Source organism: Bombus impatiens, unplaced genomic scaffold (genome assembly GCF_000188095.3).
Source record: "Bombus impatiens unplaced genomic scaffold, BIMP_2.2 scf_0197, whole genome shotgun sequence".
NCBI lineage: Eukaryota > Metazoa > Arthropoda > Insecta > Hymenoptera > Apidae > Bombus > Bombus impatiens.
Genome location: NT_176616.1, coordinates 1,422,034 through 1,440,259, shown reverse-complemented (window position 1 = coordinate 1,440,259; position 18,226 = coordinate 1,422,034). Strand labels below are relative to the sequence as shown.

General features: G+C 35.5%; 2 protein-coding genes and 12 non-coding genes across 15 annotated transcripts in view; 13 read left to right on the top strand and 1 right to left on the bottom strand.

The window, feature by feature from the left end:
- Window positions 1-18,083, bottom strand: part of LOC100744765 (protein furry) — a 24,866-nt gene extending 6,783 nt beyond the window's left edge. The window contains exons 1-30 of the mRNA XM_033319636.1: window positions 17,981-18,083; window positions 17,343-17,429; window positions 17,169-17,210; window positions 16,670-16,843; window positions 16,414-16,598; window positions 16,159-16,358; window positions 15,889-16,098; window positions 15,609-15,816; window positions 15,387-15,524; window positions 15,074-15,308; window positions 14,594-14,997; window positions 13,798-14,509; window positions 13,555-13,725; window positions 13,284-13,473; window positions 13,027-13,203; window positions 12,082-12,228; window positions 11,607-11,777; window positions 11,397-11,546; window positions 11,151-11,320; window positions 10,809-11,080; window positions 10,576-10,730; window positions 10,259-10,422; window positions 6,791-7,000; window positions 5,208-5,344; window positions 1,610-1,714; window positions 1,415-1,549; window positions 1,075-1,343; window positions 859-985; window positions 587-777; window positions 27-441 (exon numbers count right to left, since the gene is read on the bottom strand). Of these exons, the coding sequence (XP_033175527.1) occupies window positions 27-441; window positions 587-777; window positions 859-985; window positions 1,075-1,343; window positions 1,415-1,549; window positions 1,610-1,714; window positions 5,208-5,344; window positions 6,791-7,000; window positions 10,259-10,422; window positions 10,576-10,730; window positions 10,809-11,080; window positions 11,151-11,320; window positions 11,397-11,546; window positions 11,607-11,777; window positions 12,082-12,228; window positions 13,027-13,203; window positions 13,284-13,473; window positions 13,555-13,725; window positions 13,798-14,509; window positions 14,594-14,997; window positions 15,074-15,308; window positions 15,387-15,524; window positions 15,609-15,816; window positions 15,889-16,098; window positions 16,159-16,358; window positions 16,414-16,598; window positions 16,670-16,843; window positions 17,169-17,210; window positions 17,343-17,385 (5,907 nt within the window). The 5' untranslated portion in view covers window positions 17,386-17,429; window positions 17,981-18,083. The remainder of the gene's footprint in view (window positions 1-26; window positions 442-586; window positions 778-858; window positions 986-1,074; window positions 1,344-1,414; window positions 1,550-1,609; window positions 1,715-5,207; window positions 5,345-6,790; window positions 7,001-10,258; window positions 10,423-10,575; window positions 10,731-10,808; window positions 11,081-11,150; window positions 11,321-11,396; window positions 11,547-11,606; window positions 11,778-12,081; window positions 12,229-13,026; window positions 13,204-13,283; window positions 13,474-13,554; window positions 13,726-13,797; window positions 14,510-14,593; window positions 14,998-15,073; window positions 15,309-15,386; window positions 15,525-15,608; window positions 15,817-15,888; window positions 16,099-16,158; window positions 16,359-16,413; window positions 16,599-16,669; window positions 16,844-17,168; window positions 17,211-17,342; window positions 17,430-17,980) is intronic.
- TRNAA-UGC lies at window positions 1,872-1,944 on the top strand. The gene has a single exon. It is a non-coding gene; the product is annotated as a tRNA-Ala (tRNA).
- TRNAA-AGC lies at window positions 2,186-2,258 on the top strand. Its single transcript has one exon. It is a non-coding gene; the product is annotated as a tRNA-Ala (tRNA).
- TRNAA-AGC lies at window positions 2,338-2,410 on the top strand. The gene has a single exon. It is a non-coding gene; the product is annotated as a tRNA-Ala (tRNA).
- On the top strand, window positions 2,489-2,561 carry TRNAA-UGC. Its single transcript has one exon. It is a non-coding gene; the product is annotated as a tRNA-Ala (tRNA).
- Window positions 2,640-2,712, top strand: TRNAA-AGC. Its single transcript has one exon. It is a non-coding gene; the product is annotated as a tRNA-Ala (tRNA).
- On the top strand, window positions 2,792-2,864 carry TRNAA-AGC. The gene has a single exon. It is a non-coding gene; the product is annotated as a tRNA-Ala (tRNA).
- On the top strand, window positions 2,943-3,015 carry TRNAA-UGC. The gene has a single exon. It is a non-coding gene; the product is annotated as a tRNA-Ala (tRNA).
- On the top strand, window positions 3,094-3,166 carry TRNAA-AGC. The gene has a single exon. It is a non-coding gene; the product is annotated as a tRNA-Ala (tRNA).
- TRNAA-AGC lies at window positions 3,246-3,318 on the top strand. The gene has a single exon. It is a non-coding gene; the product is annotated as a tRNA-Ala (tRNA).
- On the top strand, window positions 3,398-3,470 carry TRNAA-AGC. The gene has a single exon. It is a non-coding gene; the product is annotated as a tRNA-Ala (tRNA).
- TRNAA-AGC lies at window positions 3,712-3,784 on the top strand. The gene has a single exon. It is a non-coding gene; the product is annotated as a tRNA-Ala (tRNA).
- On the top strand, window positions 4,188-4,260 carry TRNAA-AGC. The gene has a single exon. It is a non-coding gene; the product is annotated as a tRNA-Ala (tRNA).
- LOC100744888 (neuropeptides capa receptor-like) lies at window positions 7,432-10,541 on the top strand. 2 transcript variants are annotated; one of them, XM_012382897.3, is made up of 4 exons: window positions 7,432-9,622; window positions 9,705-9,912; window positions 10,015-10,103; window positions 10,229-10,541. In XM_012382897.3, the coding sequence occupies exons 1-4, from the start codon at window positions 8,795-8,797 to the stop codon at window positions 10,250-10,252; spliced, it is 1,149 nt and encodes a 382-aa protein (XP_012238320.1). In that variant the 5' UTR covers window positions 7,432-8,794; the 3' UTR covers window positions 10,253-10,541. The 2 variants fall into 2 exon arrangements, with proteins under 2 accessions (XP_012238320.1, XP_003487773.1); XM_003487725.4 differs by having other exon boundaries at window positions 7,554-9,622; window positions 10,226-10,288.
- Window positions 18,084-18,226: the final 143 nt, after the last annotated feature.

The window sequence follows — 18,226 nt, the reverse complement described above, 5'->3', positions numbered from 1 at the left end:
GGTGGAAGAGGCGGTGGGGGCGGCGGCGGTGGAGGCGGAGGTGGAGGAGGAGGAGAAGATGACGGTGGAGGTGGTGAAGATGATGGAGGAGGTGTTGTAGAAGGTGGTGCTGGAGGTGGACCGTACAGATAACTGTCAAATTCTGGATCAACCTCAGTGAAGTTGTGTTCGAGTATTGGTAAAGCTGGAGTAGAGAGACCTAAGCCCAATTGTTCAGTTTTTGATGCCAATAGTACCCGTGCTACGCCGAGATGATCTCGATGATCCCCGAGGACAACCAACAAATTTAACAAAAGACAACGACAGTGATCCCTTACGAGAGGTCTTGAATGATCCAAGCCAAGGAAAACTATATGTAACATTAAAGGAACATGGATAGCCCAGTCAAGCTGTATGCCATCGACAACGACGTCAGTCAGCAGCATAACGGCAATGTTGCACCTGAAATTCATAATCGTAATAGACATTGCAATGAGGATGTTTTGAATATGCTACAGGATGATTATTTATTTTCAAAAATAAGAATCTATATATAAAAGTCACCCTAGTGTACAAATTAAATAGAACTATATATAACTATCCTTACCTATGGAATCCACTTATAGGTTGCGAACTATCTGGTAGGTATTCCGTCAAAGGAGCAAAGTATCCACCATATTCAGGCATTGGTAAAGGATGTGGCTGTGGAATATCAAACTTTTCTCCACCGCAGGAAATTTTTCCATTTACTCCCACGGGTCCGTTCCGTGTGCCGTAACAAGATTCGTCTGTAGTCAACTACAATCAAACACAAAATATCGAGTAAAAGACAGTTGCAAAGTAAATTGAAGTATAAAGTCAATAAGGAAGTTAATGTACTTCGGCTTCCGTTGTAGGAGTGGACAAATCATCCGGAAGAACTGGCGGACCGCTCGCAGTCCGTGTCTTTTCCGCCCTTGGGGTTTGAAATCCAGCGAGTGCCCGCAACGCAGTATCAGATTTGGAACTATAGAATAGAATATATAAATTAAATATATGAAATAAGTAAATTAATAAAAATATATTACGAACTATTATGCCTGATATAATACTTACCCGGTTTTAACGGGATCTTCGCCCGAGTGCCTTTTAGTATGAATGGTACCTTTTTCAACACCTAAATCACGCGGAGGATTTCCAGGATCAGCAACTGGAGCATCGCTGTGAGAAGAAGCTTTTCTCATGCTAGTTAATCTATAGAAAGGTGGAGTTTCGGTTCTTTCGATTAAACAATTTAATGTCTCGACTGTTTGCAATTCAGTCATCATCTCGTCAACTAAGCGATCTGGCCGGGCTCTTGCTAAATACAAGACAACACGCTTCGCCTAAAATATAGAATTAATGATTTAATGACTTAGATGAAAGTAATGAGTTTTCTGATTAAACAATGACATACGTATGGAAGCAGTTCTTGTGGCGCCATTCCTGAGACGATGATTAAGTAACGAATGATTACTTTTAAATTGTTAGGCCAACAACCACATAGAGTTGCCCAAAGTTCCTCCGTCTCTTTAGGATGCTCATCAGAAAACTATATAATAAAATTTCTGTTGTTATGCAATTAGCCGTAATTTTTTTTCATATACGATACCTTTGCAGTTATATAGAATAAATTGTTCAAAACCATCTCCGTTGCTTCCGCGCTACCCCAACCCTCTCTGCGTGCTCCGCCACGGGACATATCAGTTGCATAGTACTAGACAAACGAAAATTTTTACTATTTACATACTTTAAATTAGCATTAATAATATAAATATGTAACAAACAATTGCATATTAACAAAAAAAGCTTCATCAATCATTTAAAAAATATATTGGTCAATAAGAGTATTAGTAAAAAAAGTAAGACCAAAGGGGGGCGTAGCTCAGACGGTAGAGCGCTCGCTTTGCATGCGAGAGGTACCGGGATCGATACCCGGCGCCTCCAGGAATTTCATTTTTTTTTATTTTATAAAAACTGGATCACACTAATACTACAAAATAATAAAGGAAGAAAACTAAACTAAACTAAACTAAAAGGGGGAGGAGGCATACGGTGGAGAGCTCGCTTTGCATGCGAGAGGTATCGGGATCCAAACCCGGTGCCTCCAGACTTCACCTTTGATCCTTTTACCAGAATTGGAACACTTTGATATTGCAAAATTATAGAGAAAATTAATAACATCGAAGGGGGCGTAGCTCAGATGGTAGAGCGCTCGCTTAGCATGCGAGAGGTACCGGGATCGATACCCGGCGCCTCCAAAACTAAATTTTTGCTCCTTTTATCAAAATTGGAGTACTCTGATACTGCAAACTGATGAAGAAAATTAATAACATCGAAGGGGGCGTAGCTCAGATGGTAGAGCGCTCGCTTAGCATGCGAGAGGTACCGGGATCGATACCCGGCGCCTCCAAAATTCATTTTTGCTCCTTTCACCAAAACTGGACTACATTATAAATCTACAATGACAATTTAAAGGCATCAGACTAAAGGGGGCGTAGCTCAGATGGTAGAGCGCTCGCTTTGCATGCGAGAGGTACCGGGATCGATGCCCGGCGCCTCCAAAATTCATTTTTGCTTCTTTTATCGAAATTGGAGCACTCTGATACTGCAAACTGATAGAGAAAATTAATAACATCGAAGGGGGCGTAGCTCAGATGGTAGAGCGCTCGCTTAGCATGCGAGAGGTACCGGGATCGATACCCGGCGCCTCCAAAACTAAATTTTTGCTCCTTTTATCAAAATTGGAGTACTCTGATACTGCAAACTGATAGAGAAAATTAATAACATCGAAGGGGGCGTAGCTCAGATGGTAGAGCGCTCGCTTAGCATGCGAGAGGTACCGGGATCGATACCCGGCGCCTCCAAAAAACATTTTTGCTCCTTTCACCAAAACTGGGCTACATTATAAATCTACAATGACAATTTAAAGGCATCAGACTAAAGGGGGCGTAGCTCAGATGGTAGAGCGCTCGCTTTGCATGCGAGAGGTACCGGGATCGATGCCCGGCGCCTCCAAAATTCATTTTTGCTCCTTTTATCGAAATTGGAGCACTCTGATACTGCAAACTGATAAAGAAAATTAATAACATCGAAGGGGGCGTAGCTCAGATGGTAGAGCGCTCGCTTAGCATGCGAGAGGTACCGGGATCGATACCCGGCGCCTCCAAAACTAAATTTTTGCTCCTTTTATCAAAATTGGAGTACTCTGATACTGCAAACTGATGAAGAAAATTAATAACATCGAAGGGGGCGTAGCTCAGATGGTAGAGCGCTCGCTTAGCATGCGAGAGGTACCGGGATCGATACCCGGCGCCTCCAAAACTAAATTTTTGCTCCTTTTATCAAAATTGGAGTACTCTGATACTGCAAACTGATGAAGAAAATTAATAACATCGAAGGGGGCGTAGCTCAGATGGTAGAGCGCTCGCTTAGCATGCGAGAGGTACCGGGATCGATACCCGGCGCCTCCAGGAATTTCATTTTTTTTTATTTTATAAAAACTGGATCACACTAATACTACAAAATAATAAAGGAAGAAAACTAAACTAAACTAAACTAAAAGGGGGAGGAGGCATACGGTGGAGAGCTCGCTTTGCATGCGAGAGGTATCGGGATCCAAACCCGGTGCCTCCAGACTTCACCTTTGATCCTTTTACCAGAATTGGAACACTTTGATATTGCAAAATTATAAAGAAAATTAATAACATCGAAGGGGGCGTAGCTCAGATGGTAGAGCGCTCGCTTAGCATGCGAGAGGTACCGGGATCGATACCCGGCGCCTCCAAAATTCATTTTTGCTCCTTTCACCAAAATTGGACTACATTATAAATCTACAATGACAATTTCAAGGAATGAGATCAAAGGGGGCGTAGCTCAGATGGTAGAGCAATATTGTATGGCTATGTAATATTGTATGGCTATGTTGTACCGTCACGTATCGGTACTTTTGCCTAAACCACCCCACAACCGAAATTCATTGTTTATTGTGAATAACATACACATGTAATACTCATCTTGAACAATAAACATTATAAAAAAAAAAAAAAAATCAGGTGGTAGAGCGCTCGCTTTGCATCCGGAGGTACCGGGATCGATGTCTGGCGCCTCCAGACTTCACTTTTGATCCTTTTATCAAAATTGGAGCACTCTGATATTGCAAACTGATACAGAAAATTATCAACAGTGAAGGGGGCGTAGCTCAGATGGTAGAGCGCTCGCTTAGCATGCGAGAGGTACCGGGATCGATGCCCGGCGCCTCCAAGAATTTTTTGACTATAAAGGTTTTAATTTAATCTTTGTAAAGTAGAAAATTTGCAGAAGTATCTGTTAATTATAAATCCTGAATATTTTGCCAGCAGATATCCCATTAGTATTAAATTTCGATAGTAATCATTATGGTTATTCGTAACTGTTCACAAAATGGCCTTCTGTAAATATATGTGTAATAACGTTTTTTTCTCTAAACATCTATAAAATCAAAAATGTTTCTTTCGTGTATAATACCGCGAACTTCCTATGAATTCTATTACAATTATATACAAATGATATTTAAATTGTTCATAAACAATTTTTGTTGAATATAAATTGCATAAAGTGCATTGCGCACAGAATTTCAAACCAATTGAACTAGTCGCCAATAATATCTGAATAGCATGTAAGTAGTATAGGAGTAGCAAATGGCAGTCAGCCGAGTACCGTAGCTGACGTCTGACATCTCCTATGTTATACTACTGAATTCTAACTTGTCTAGGAATCTCTTATTTTCGATATAAAAATTAATTTCTCAAGGAAGGTAATCAAAAGGGGCGCAGCTCAGATGGTAGAGCATTCGTTTAGCATGCGAGAGGTACCGGGATATATGCTCGGCGCCTCCAAAATCTTGTTTTCGATCCTTTCACTAAATTGGATCACACTGCTGTTCCAAAATAATACTTGAAATAAACCGGATTAAAGGGAAGGTAGTTCAGGTGGTAGAGCGCTCGCTTAGCATGCGAGAGGTACCGGGATTGATGCCCGGGGCCTCCAAATATTTTTTAACAATTAAAAAATTAAACTCTTTTCCATATATGATAAGATGCATACCAATAACATTCATCGCGGCTTTGTTACCATTCCACTTAAAGCTTTGATTAAGTTGCTACAAGATTAATTTTAAATCAATGGTAAATAATAGGAAGATTATTTAATAAATAATCTATAAACTTTACCTGATAATAACTCAATGGATTGGAGGGTGGTGGTACATTTGGGTCCACTAATTCCATGTTGTGTAACCAGGGCAACAAATATTGCAGTAACAGTTGCCGAACTTCTCTTCTAGCTGTTTGAAACCTGTGTGTAATTTCTGCAAATAATATATAATACAACATTAGTCTTATACATTTGTTAACCAGTTCTTTTAATAAGATATTGATTGATTTAATTCGTAGTACGGTATTTATGTCTGTTTCAAGACTATTTTTGTGAAAATTACTCATCTTTTTTTACTGAATGGATTGAAATATTGATTATTGCATTTTTAATTAACGTATAATAACATATAATTACGTTTAATTAACGCATAATTAAAGTACACTGTTGAAAGAACCATGTATTAAATTCGTAATGTAAATGTCCTTAACAATTACTTCAATGCATTATTTGATAAGTATGTTGCCAAGTGAAGTGCAGAAAGAAAGCATTTCTGTTTTTGCTTTTTATTAAGTATATATGTATATACAGAAAACGTGATCAAACATGTGGCAGCACTCAACAACAAATACCACCACTCGACACTAACTAGGATCGGACGATGGCAGCGCAGTGGTTAGCGCCTTAAGTTACGAACGTTCGGAACCCGGGTTCGAATCCGGCGACCCGGAGTCCGATTTTTCTTCCACGCATCTAAATTTGGAAGAAAAATAGCAGTACCCCATTAGTGTCATCTTACAGCCATCATCTACAATTAACACGGACACGCACACACCTCAAACAAAAGACAGATTACATTTGAACGTGTAAAGTATCGTTCGAAATTCATTTTGATAATATCATGTATCATTGTTCATTGGAAATACTAATCAAAACCAGTAAGACAACGTATATTTTCTGTACAAATATACAAAGTAAACTAGAGAAAGAGGTATTAGGCTGAGTTATAAATGGATGAATTATTTCTAGCTGTCCGCTAGTAGAAGGCTTGAGCTGTCTAATGGACTTCTGCCTAAAATGTTGTACACAATAAACACTGAGAAACAGAAACGAATGCATTTTGTTTATTATTATGATAAATGTAGATCCTAAAAATTATATTGCAATGATCAATAACAATCATCATCTTGTACCAATCGTTATTTCGTAAATAATGAAAAAATATTAAACTTACAAATTCACACTGATACGAAAAATAAGAGAAATAATTGCGAAAATAAAGGCTATAAATAATATCATATCGATGCATCATCCAATTTGTATCAATAAGTTTATATAAAATACGAGTATCTGTTACACAGGGCAATCAACATAACTATAATGTAGGATATAAATGATACAAATTATGATGGATAAAGATATAGTAATCTCGTTTCTCTTTCTCATATCTTATAATAACAATTGAAAATGAATATTAAAAGACTTAGTCTGGCAGCTGATTAAACCGCTAATTGAAATAACAAATTATTCCAAAAGAATATAAACAGCATGATGGTTCTTTTTAAACTGTATATTCATAGTCAATATTTTCTTCTGAAATGAATTTTTTGTTAAAGTAAAGCTGTAAAATCATTTTTGTTACAATGAAAGAGAAACTTACCGCTGAACATTGGCATCGTCAGCTCCGGATGAAGTTGAGCAAGTTGACGAGAAAGATACATTTGATTGCGACAATATGTAGTCGATAGAAGTACATCAAGAGTGCCACCCCTAATTGTACCGTTCGAGGACATTCCGCCGATGGGATTACTTTGTTGTCCTGGTGCAGAAGTAGCTGTAGTTGATGAGCCGCCAACAGGATCATCCTGACCTAAAGCAAGTACCGGTGGAATTATTAAGGACAGCGCTTCGCGTCAAAATAACTCTGAAATTGATGGGGAAGCGTATAATTAATGTTCAATACAGTTTTATTGCGTTAAGGAAGCGAATAAAACTAAGAGATGCTTTTAATGAAACCAATAAGAGGAGCCAATTTTAAACTTTATGAGAATAAAAGATACATATGAGATATATTCCACAATCTTTAAAACCACATATTTCAAAACAATGTGGAATCTTTTTGAATATTAAAACTGATTAATTGAAGGACGCGAAGGAAAAACGCTAGCTTTTCAATCATATTTAGAAAAAAGTATCCCTTAGAGAATCAATACAATTTAGAAATTCAAATATTATATTATAATTACATTATCTATTATATTATATTATGTTATATATTAAATTATATTATAATTGCAGGAAGATAAGTGTAAATCTACACGTATTATAATTAGCAAATAGAGTAACATTTTTTAACGATAGTGTCGATAGAAGTTATATAATATCTAATATCATATGACTTGCATTTGATAATAAATATGTTATCTTTTTGCAAAGTGTTCCACGTAACATGTAAGAGTTCATATATCGGTTTGGTGCGCAGAAGCTGGATTGGACTTTATCAGGAACGGTTGCCGATGCACCATGCAGAAATAGTCGAGCTGGCATCTCGATGTATACTACTTAACTTTCCCGTCCGTTATCCAGAAAAGTCTTTTTTTAAATAAACAATTCCTCAAAGCATCTGTCATCGATAAACATTTTTAGTACCAATAATACGTGCAAAAAAGCTATAAAAATAAAAAGAAGCATTTAAGATAGTGTTCCTATTCATAAGTTTTCTTGAAACTGAACATAATAACAATGAATATAACTTATTAAAATTATAAACAAATAAACTGTGCGCGCACTTTTCACTGCAGTATAGTTGAAAAATCATTCAATTAATTAAAGCAAAAATTGTGCTGTAAAATAAGGTAAAATAAAATAAAATAAAATATGTTAGTTCAAACGATTGAAACGTTTCGGTATCATTCAGTTCTATTTACCATAACTTGTGTGAGAAGTTTTAATGCTGAAAATTGAATATTTTGTTTAATGAATGGTAATTTAAACTTGCGCTGAATTTTCTAACTTGAAATTATAGCAAATCCTACGCGAGTGACATGCACTTCTTCGTGAACCTTTGAAGACGTCAAGAGAATTTGGCAACACTCCAATACAGTTTTTCGTAGAACGTTAAACAAATACCGTACGTTTCTATTCGCGATATGGAATCGAATAGATTGCTTCAAAAAGCTAAGAAAGAATTCATCTACTTAAATCAAAGACTGGAAAAGCATAACAACTGAAAAAATCGTCGAATCTCTTTGATGAATTAAAAACATGTTGGTGCTACGAAGCAACTAAGAGGACCACTATTTTACGATAATGATAAAATATAAGAGAATACTCAGCGCTACAATCCTGATTCATAAAAAATTAATTTTAGAAAATTCAGTGATTTTCTTCCAAATGAAATTTCCAAACAATTATTATCGCGTTATTTCTTTATTTAAAACAGTATTACTAAATATTCTTCTAAAAGACGATTAGAAAAATATCAAGTCCAATATGCTGCACGTGGAAAATATAAATCACGCGAAAATGTATTCGCATCTGTGGGGTGTCAATTGATGAAAAACGAAAACATAAAAATATTTTCGAGCGTCAGGCGTCATTGCGAACGCATCCTGCATACGATCAAGATCGATCACTCTCCCTTGCTTAAAATCATCTTGCGAAAATGGTACACGTGCAAAGAGACCTCGTGGAGCTCGACGTAACGGAAAACATATTACGTAGCGTCCAATTATATTACACCCCGATTCTAGTCTACTTTGGTTCACTGGGGAATTGCCTTTCGGTAATCGTGTTTTTTGGAACGAAACTCTGCCAGTATTCCTCGAGCATTTACCTCGGTGCATTAGCCATAAGCGATACCGGTTTTCTGGTATCCGTTTTCGTGGTTTGGCTAAATATGGTAGAGGTTGGTCTGTTCAATAAGCCAGGTTTCTGCCAATTTTTCATCTATTTAACGACTCTTTGCAGTTTCATGAGCATTTGGCTCGTGGTGGCATTCACCATCGAGAGGTTTATTGCCGTGGAATATCCACTGTATCGTCAGTCAATGTGTACAGTGGCTAGAGCAAAATTGGCAGTCGCTATATTGACCATATTGGGACTTATACTGTGTAGTCCGGTTTTATGGTTTTCAGCGCCGCGATTAGAGTCTAATGAAAAAGGAAACGTAACCGAGTGCCATTTGGCGGAAGGACTGGAATCTTGGGCTATTGTTTACAACGTGATTGACACGGTATTAACGTTTGCTATACCGTTCACGGTGATCATTATCCTGAACGTGCTGATTGCACGAGCTATTTATAGACATATTAAAATTAGAAAATCTCTAACCAACGAACCGCGTATCGTGAAAGAGAGACAACCATACGGTCAAAGTTTCCGGAACAATTTGGCGCAGACCAAGATCACCAAAATGTTGCTCGTTGTCTCTAGCGTCTTCCTCTGTTTCAATCTACCTGCGTATGTTTTCAGAATTCACGCTTTTTTACATGTACGTACAACCAAGAAGAATTGAAACGATTAGCATCTATGTATTAGCGTAATTTCATCAATATTGGATGTAAAAAACATAGTTTCAGGAGGAAAGCAACGCACCCAGATCAGTGGAATTGGCGCAACAAGTTTGTAATTTATTATTTAATACCAACTTTGGAATTAATTTTATCTTGTTCTGCGCAACAGGACAAAATTTTCGAAGAGCGATACGCTGCATGTTTTTGAAACGGTTCCGTAGAAGAAATGTGACTATGACTCAAGTGTCGAATCAAGGAAAACAAAATGGTACATACGAAATCGATAACGTAAAATCAATGTTGATAGCCATTGTTTTTATACACAATATTAATTCATTCATTGATTTATGAAAATCATATTTATTCTCAGGTTCAAATTTTGTACGGTCTACTACGGGAGCAACACGTCAACATGCGATTGTATTTACGGAACCATGGGAAGAATTTCATGAATTAAATGTAGAGTAAAGCACTTTATAATAATCTAAGAAGTGATATAAGTTAATATTTTTAAAGCTACGTTCTTGAACATATTTTTACGTAAAATTTCAAATATAAATGTAATGTTAACTTTTCGTTAGAAGGCTGAAATGAACGAACAATTATAAACTTACTGGTCTCCGGTTCTGTAGCGGGAAGAGGACCTACGTTCCCGAAAAATCTTTGATCCAACAATTGAAGAAGTTGGAGTGCTGCATCGTGAACAGGAGCACGAGGACAACCCGTACTCATTAGGGTAACATTAATGATGCTTGTATAATGATCACAAGGATACTCTCTATAAACATTAAATATACTTTGTGTCATATTTATGTACTAAAGAAATGACCAAATCTTTTTGTACTGTCTAATAATTTGATATCATGTCTAAAAATAAATTTTTCATAATTTAAGATATCTAAATATTTGAATGTATAAATATGTCACTAACCTTGCACTAAAAATTGTTGCTAAGGCAAGGAAACAACCGTCAGCTACTTGTGGAGCACCAGTGTAACATCGATCGACTACCCAATCGAGAAGTGTTCCAATATCGGGGTTACATTCCAACAATAAAACTACTGTTTCTCGAGCAAGCGCATAGATCTAAAATATTTTTTTAACGTGTAAAATCCCTGAAGATAACTTATCAAACGTAAAAATCGTGAATATTCTGAAATTTACCTTCTCATCCTTGCTTGCCAGTAGTAAATCTAGCCATTGATAAAGTATTGCTCCTTCTTCAGAAAGTGATTGTGGATTAAAACACGACCCACAACATAATAGACCGCTCATAGCTTGCAACGCTGAAAGTTGTAATTCTGTACAACACTTTTCTTCTTCCTGAAGTGAAGATGTACTAGCAAGCGGTCGTCCATAAGGACCTGACCAACTAGCGAATAGCATAAACAAGTTCCGTCTCAAGTCTCTTTTCAATAATGTATGACATGTCTCCACTAAAGTACAAGAAATATGAATTACTACAAATGTTTACTGTAAATGTGTTTCTATGAATAAGATACTTACATGAAAAGCTCTTGATCATTTTTCTGATGAAATTACAGAAATGCAACTTAATATCACGAACTGCAGGAGCTTCTTTATCAGTTTCGTTTTCTAAGTATAAACGGGCGCCATCGATGTACTCGACAAATGTGGGATGAAGCGATTGTGTTTCTCGATCTAATACTGCAGGGCTATAAAAATACACGAAATTTAATAAAGGGAATGAGATAGTGATGATTAACTATGTTAAAGAGATCGATTACTAACCAAATACCGAACGTTCCATATTCAGCAATCAATTCCAATACTCTCACTAGTTGCAATCTCAATGCATCTCTTCGTCTTCTACGTCTCATATTTTCTTGTTTACGATCAACCGCCTCACGGATGTAAAGAACTAATTCTTCCATTAAATCTCTGAAAATAATGATCATCAATAAGGATACTTCATGCTGAACAATTTATATATTTACTTACTTTAACGCATCGGCATTTACTTTTCCGATTGCTTGCACAGCAGCATCTCTAACATCCACTACTTCACATCTCAATAAAGGTACTGTTAACTTATATAAAGCTGCAGGACTTGCATTTGTACCAGGTGATTTGTTATCACCTCGTTCAGCAGATAGACTATCCGGCGATGAACTATGAGAATATTCAAATTTTTCATATATTAAAGTCTTTTAAAGTTGAACTGTTACAAACATGTAAATCGTGCGCGACTGACAAGTTTAATTTCCGATTAAAGCGATCGGGAACGGTCGTAAGGCTAGATAGAAAGAGTAAATAAAAATATATATTCGTGTTAGCAACAGCAGTTTGATCAGAGAGCTAAAAAACTTGCAAATAAAGAAAACAGTCTCATAAAAAGATTGTGCAAATTACCAACGACCGTTTAATCCCGGGTGACTTCGAAGCATCGTCGTTCGCTATGGTTAATTAGGCTCACCTGGTCCGCTTATGCCTGGTGTAGATGCCGGAAATGGACGGAACGGAGAAGCGACCCGGCAGGGTCTGTGCCCCACCGAGATTCTCCAGGCTCTGACTCAACTCCTTACTCATGCACAACACACCAAACTCCACCGTATGCTGACCACTAGAGTATGCAATACAGTGTACCACCAATGCTCCTTGTATCAAACATTATTTACTGCTCAGAGACTACTACTCTAAGGTCCAGATGTACATGTGCGAGACAGTGACGAATGGCATGCGAGGTAAAGAATGTTACAGGAAACTAAAGCGAAGAGATATGCGCTCAAGAAAAAGATGTGCAATATTGAATCCCGCTCCCGAGTGCAAAGCGCGCCTTGGTAGAAATTGGTGCTCTTCTATTTTATATAAAACACCTTATTGTTACTAATACGATAATGGAGTCCTAGAGGTGATAATGTGCATAGTTCATGTGAGAGTAGACAATCTTGCAACGTATCAGACGTTAGGAATATAGATGCCACGTGCGTGCCACAACAGGATATACATGTTATAATAAAGAATCATATGATTCACAGAGTTCTACACTTTAATTATTATTGTAATGGTTTATGAGAAATAAACATCGATATATCAAATATTTCCGAGGTATACAACAGACATAAGCAGACATGACCCCACACCAATTAATACCAAATAAATTTAATTCCACCTGATAATCATTGTTTTATATGTGCCTAAAGCTCTAATAATTGAGCTATAAACTGCATCATTTATGATTTTGAATTTGGCACTAATTTGTGCAAATAATGTGAGTTTAGGACTATATGACGACTACACGACTAATGTTTATTGACTTTTTATGTTTTAATATAATGTCTTCAGTGTATTTTAAATAATAACATAAAATGGTACGTTATGAGACTAATGTTCCTATAGAGATATTTAAGCACGAACTTACCTTAGGCTGAGATCTGGACTAGCACACCGTACAACAGGGCTTGGTACTGGTGGAACAACTCTGTATCCAAAAGTTAGATAATTTTTCCACACATGCATGTACATATCTCTCTCATTCACAGGTTTCCGAACTGCGGTTGAACTTCTTAATAGAGAAGCTCTATTGTCATTTACAGGTCTAAAAAATTAAAAATAAAGACTTTTACTTTTGTACAATTATAAACATATAACTTTTTACAAACTTTAGTATGGTCTTACGTGGGATCAATTACTGAGAACAGTGAATTTATCCGGGTAAAAACGATAGGCCACGAATGTGCTACAGCAGTGGGACACAATGTTAGCACTCTATCTTTCTCTAAAAATGCAAACAAACAACTTCCCCATGGATCTGCTCCATTCAAATTTAAAGAAGAAGAGCTTTTTGTACTAGTATCATCATGAAGACCTGTAATTTTACATTATATATTAAGGGAGATTATATGCTTGGCTAATATAATTAAGATGATTATGTCACTGTCATCATCACCTGCTGTCCATACACAACTACTTCTTTCAGCTATCCACTGAAGATCAACGTTAGAAGTAGAAGCAGCTGCTGCTTTTTCAGCAGGAGGTAACATATGATAGCATTTCTCCAAAACTATTGGACAACAAGCGTCTATTACATCGATCACAGGTTGATCATCTTCTAAGCCTCCTAAAATGAAATAAATGCTTGTTCAATGTTTGACTTCTTTATGTTAAAATGCCCCGATGTAATTGAACTTACCTAATGTTTTTAATAAATGTTTAACTTCACGTAATATATGAACTGCTATTCTTCTAGGATAAAGGCGACAATTGCAAAGCATAACTAACGCAAATCCTTCCACTAGATGAAAAACGCTAGAAACAGGTTCTATCTTTTGTCCTGATTCACTTTTCTTAATGTTACTATCTACGCGAGTATTAGTTCTTGCATTATCCACTGATTGCTCCTTAGATCTTATGCTAGGACTTGTTAGTGCATTTTTCCAACTCGTTAGAAGTTGCAAAAGCATTCTCAAACCGTTATCAACAAGTTGCGGAAAAGTGTCTTGGACATCTCTAGCAAGAAATTGTGTAAATCCAAGAACAACATCCTGCCTCCAGTCGGAAAAATCTAATACTAAGGTTTGTAGACTTTGATATGCTAATCCACGAAGTTCTTCATCCATGTGGACAGTTAAACGGGATAACAAATCAACTAATTCAGCACCAGTCATTCCATCAGGTATTAATCGAGGAACTGCAGCAACGCAAGTTCGGAAAAGATCTATCCTAGGTTTCCGTTCCCCGGTAATCATTTCATCTGGTTCCTTATTCATATTTTGAGTGCTTGTCATCATAAGAGGTCTGCCATAATGAACATCTAAAGCACGTAGTATATCAACAAATACTCGTCGAACGTGTGGAAAATACGAAGACATTCCTATACTTCTTGCTGTATCTTCTGTTAACATCTAAATTTTATAAAATTAAAATCTTTGTTAGAAATATGCAGTTAATTATTTAAATTATATACACAATTCATTTGCCATACTTACCTTATTGAGAAATGTTTTTTTAACTCGCATAGTATTACCGCTTGGTAATACTCCCATCGTACGCGGCATAGGTGGTTCTCCTTCTTTTTGTTGTAAACTATCAGCTACAACCAAAAAAGCTCGAAGTCCAATACTCATACGTTCAGGAGTTAAAATTATCTTCACTGGTCTACCCACGGATAACAAATCAAATACTATTTCTCGCATTGCAAAATCCAATCTTTCCTGTGCAATGAACTGAATGATTTTTACAAAAATATTCAGTGGGGTATCACGTGGTACTACCGCTTTTGAACCTTTCGGAAACAAAGAATTTACTATACTTTGTAATCTACTTTGAGTAGCTGAATTACTTTCGCATTTAATACGTATCATGTATACCCAAAGTAAACGATATAACGCCTCTGAAAAATAAACAGAAATGTTCAGACTATTTTATTATAATATAAAATCTGCTTATATAAGAAATTATTTACACACCTAAAGCAACACGACACATCTTAGGATCTCGATTCTTCAAATGCGATAGGCACATTGCTAGAAAATAATGCCAATTTTGCAAAAAAAATGTTTTCTGACTGACACATAACAAACAAGTTACAAGAGGAAAAAGGGCCAATCTATGTTTTGACTTTGTACACATATCTAATGTTGTAGAATATAACATTTCTACAAAATTCTTTAGACAAGGTACATTAACTTCATTTTTGACAGCCTGAAATATAAAATTAATATCACTTATACATGTTAAAATTTTAATATAGATATTAGTGATGTAATGTTATAAGCTTACAGCTGCAACAGGAACAAGTATCTCTACGAAAAGTCCAGCCAAAGCATGTTTGACATCTTTATCTTTTACTTCCAAAAAATATTGTGCACACTCTTGCATAAACTGAAATGAGGCCTCAAATTCTTCTATTGGTACCATCTACAATTTTATACATATATGCAGAATATATACAGAAACTTATACAATTAAGATATTTAAAAACAACTTTTGCTTTTTAATTACTTTTACTCTAAAAAATTTCATTCCCATTAGTAACGAAATAATACTCTGTGTAGTGTGAGGTCCTGGTTCCTTAGCACGTAATTCTTTCAATTCGACCATAAAACGTTTCCTAACTGACATAAATCGAGACTGTGCAAGAACTCCTATTACTTCTGCATAAAGATCAGCAATGATATGAATGTTTGCTGCATTTGGCTCATTTTGTATTCTGTAACACAATCGTAACCTTCTATAAAACTGACTGATATTTTATAAAATTTGTATTGTATTATGCTCTTACCCTTCTCTATATTTGAAATGTTTGAAAGCTATATTTTCTATGTAAGTTACTAAATCTTCATGACCAGGGTGAAATGGTAATTGACGTAAAACCTCTATTAACATTAAACAAAATATAAATTCTACTGCAAGATCTCTTCGTTCCTGAAGTAAATCTGCTTCACTTCTTTCAACTGTCTCTACGCTTCCTGATACTATTGTATACATAATGCTGAAATAGAACACTTATTTTACAATTTTCATAATTTTGATATTTAAAACATGTTTTTACCTTTTTCCTTTCTGATCTTCTTTTCCAGGAGCAGGTTTTCTTTGATCACTACCTTGATCAACTAACTGACGTTCATACCAATTAAAAAGTGCTCGTAAAATAGAAGGTAAACAATGTTCTGCAACTGAACCAAATGCAGATAACAATTGGTCAAATTGTGGATCTTCTCCTCTTTGTAAAACTTTTGAAAGTGGCTTTTCCTATAATATATTTGTTGTCAAAAACAGACCTTGTCTAAATAATAAAATTACTTACATGTTCTGTCATCACTGCTTCCATTTTTTTTTCTGCTTGAGTGGTAAACTCCGCAAACAAAGTACGCATCACAAACTCTCCAGGTCTTAAATCCATATCTCCTATTTGTTGTGATTTCACTGTTTCCTTCTGAGCACCCCAAGGTAACACAACAGTTATTGCACTCACTCTACTGGAACTTGATTCTAAGAAAACCAATAAACTTCAATATTTATTTATATTTCTTTAGCCAATGTTATATGAGTTGTGTGCTAACCATTGCCAGAAACTGAAGTACTGGCAGTGTGAATGCTAACAGCATCGCTACTTTCTCCTTGCGTTGCTCCATGAACAGTAAGTAAATCTTGATTGGGTTCAGGTACACTTTGAGATGATTCTGCTGCTGCTTCATGTAATCCTTCGCCATGTACGGCCCTGGCTTCAGAGGCTTCTGATAAAAATGACAGGTTTAGTCATTTATATATTAACTAATTCTATAATTTATTTAATAGAAGTATAAAAATATATTGTTTTAAACACAAATATTTTGTATGATCATGTCTAGAAACTACTACTACAAAAATATTCTCAGTTCTAACACTATTAATTCTGTATGATGGTAGAGACTAATAGATGAAGCCCCATTCTGTAACGTAACAGATGCCCACAATGAACACTAACTTAATTATATTAAGCTTGATAGCTACATTTTCAGTGCATTAAAATTTGAAAAATTTAATGTATATAAAGAATCAATGAAGAAGATGACAGCATACCAGGTTGTGCCTCATTTCCAGGAGTTGGTTGAGTTTCACCTCCTAAAATATGAATTAATTCATTTCGTTATAATCTTGATAAATATATAAATCAGATAGATACATGTTAAAATATAAAATATATATATATTCAAATTTAAAAAACAATAGGCTATAAATACTATATTTACTAACCTTCTGTCATATTGTCTATGAATGCCTTGCTTTCAGGCAACATTAATACATACTAATGTCATACTGTAAATACATAGCATTTTCGTTCTAAAACAGTAAAAAAGTTATGTTATGTAAGATATTTCTTTTAATATTTACTTTTTCCAAAAATAAAAGATATAGGAGCAGAATGAGATATATAAACATATACACACACATACACACACGTTTGTATGTACATATATATATATATATATATATATATATATCTTTGTTTATTTCATTCATTCATATATTAACTTGGCGACGCTAATATATATGAACTTTCTAACAACAATGTTTATACAAGTCGGAATTAAAAAATAAGACAATCATATTTTTATTTCCACATATTGTCATAAATATATTATGGAATTCAAATATTTTAATTCTTTTACTTGCATAAAATAATACTACGAGATACGTGAAAAATAAAAATTGTTTATTTAAAGCGTAATAAAAGTCTGAGAGATTGCAGGAAGCCATAACCTGAGACAGAAAGTGACATCATTATAAATTTATGAAACAATACAAAAATTTCGCACAAAAGTTTACACTATCATTATTATTAGACAACCACTACATAATTGAAAATCGCGAAGAAGAAACATGTTATTTACCGTAAAATGCCGTAAAATCGTAATTTAATTGTAAGTCTGACGTTTCATAAATGTCCGGCTTGATTCGTATGTATTCGTCACTTCACAGTTTCATATTCCACACGTTCCTGCATTTAACATACTTTGCAATACTCCACTAGAGGGTGTTAGATCTAATTATTAATTAAAAAAAAGTTCATTGGGAACTGTATAAAATATGTGTAATGTATGTTTACTCGTGCTTTTCAATATTTTTAAATATATTAG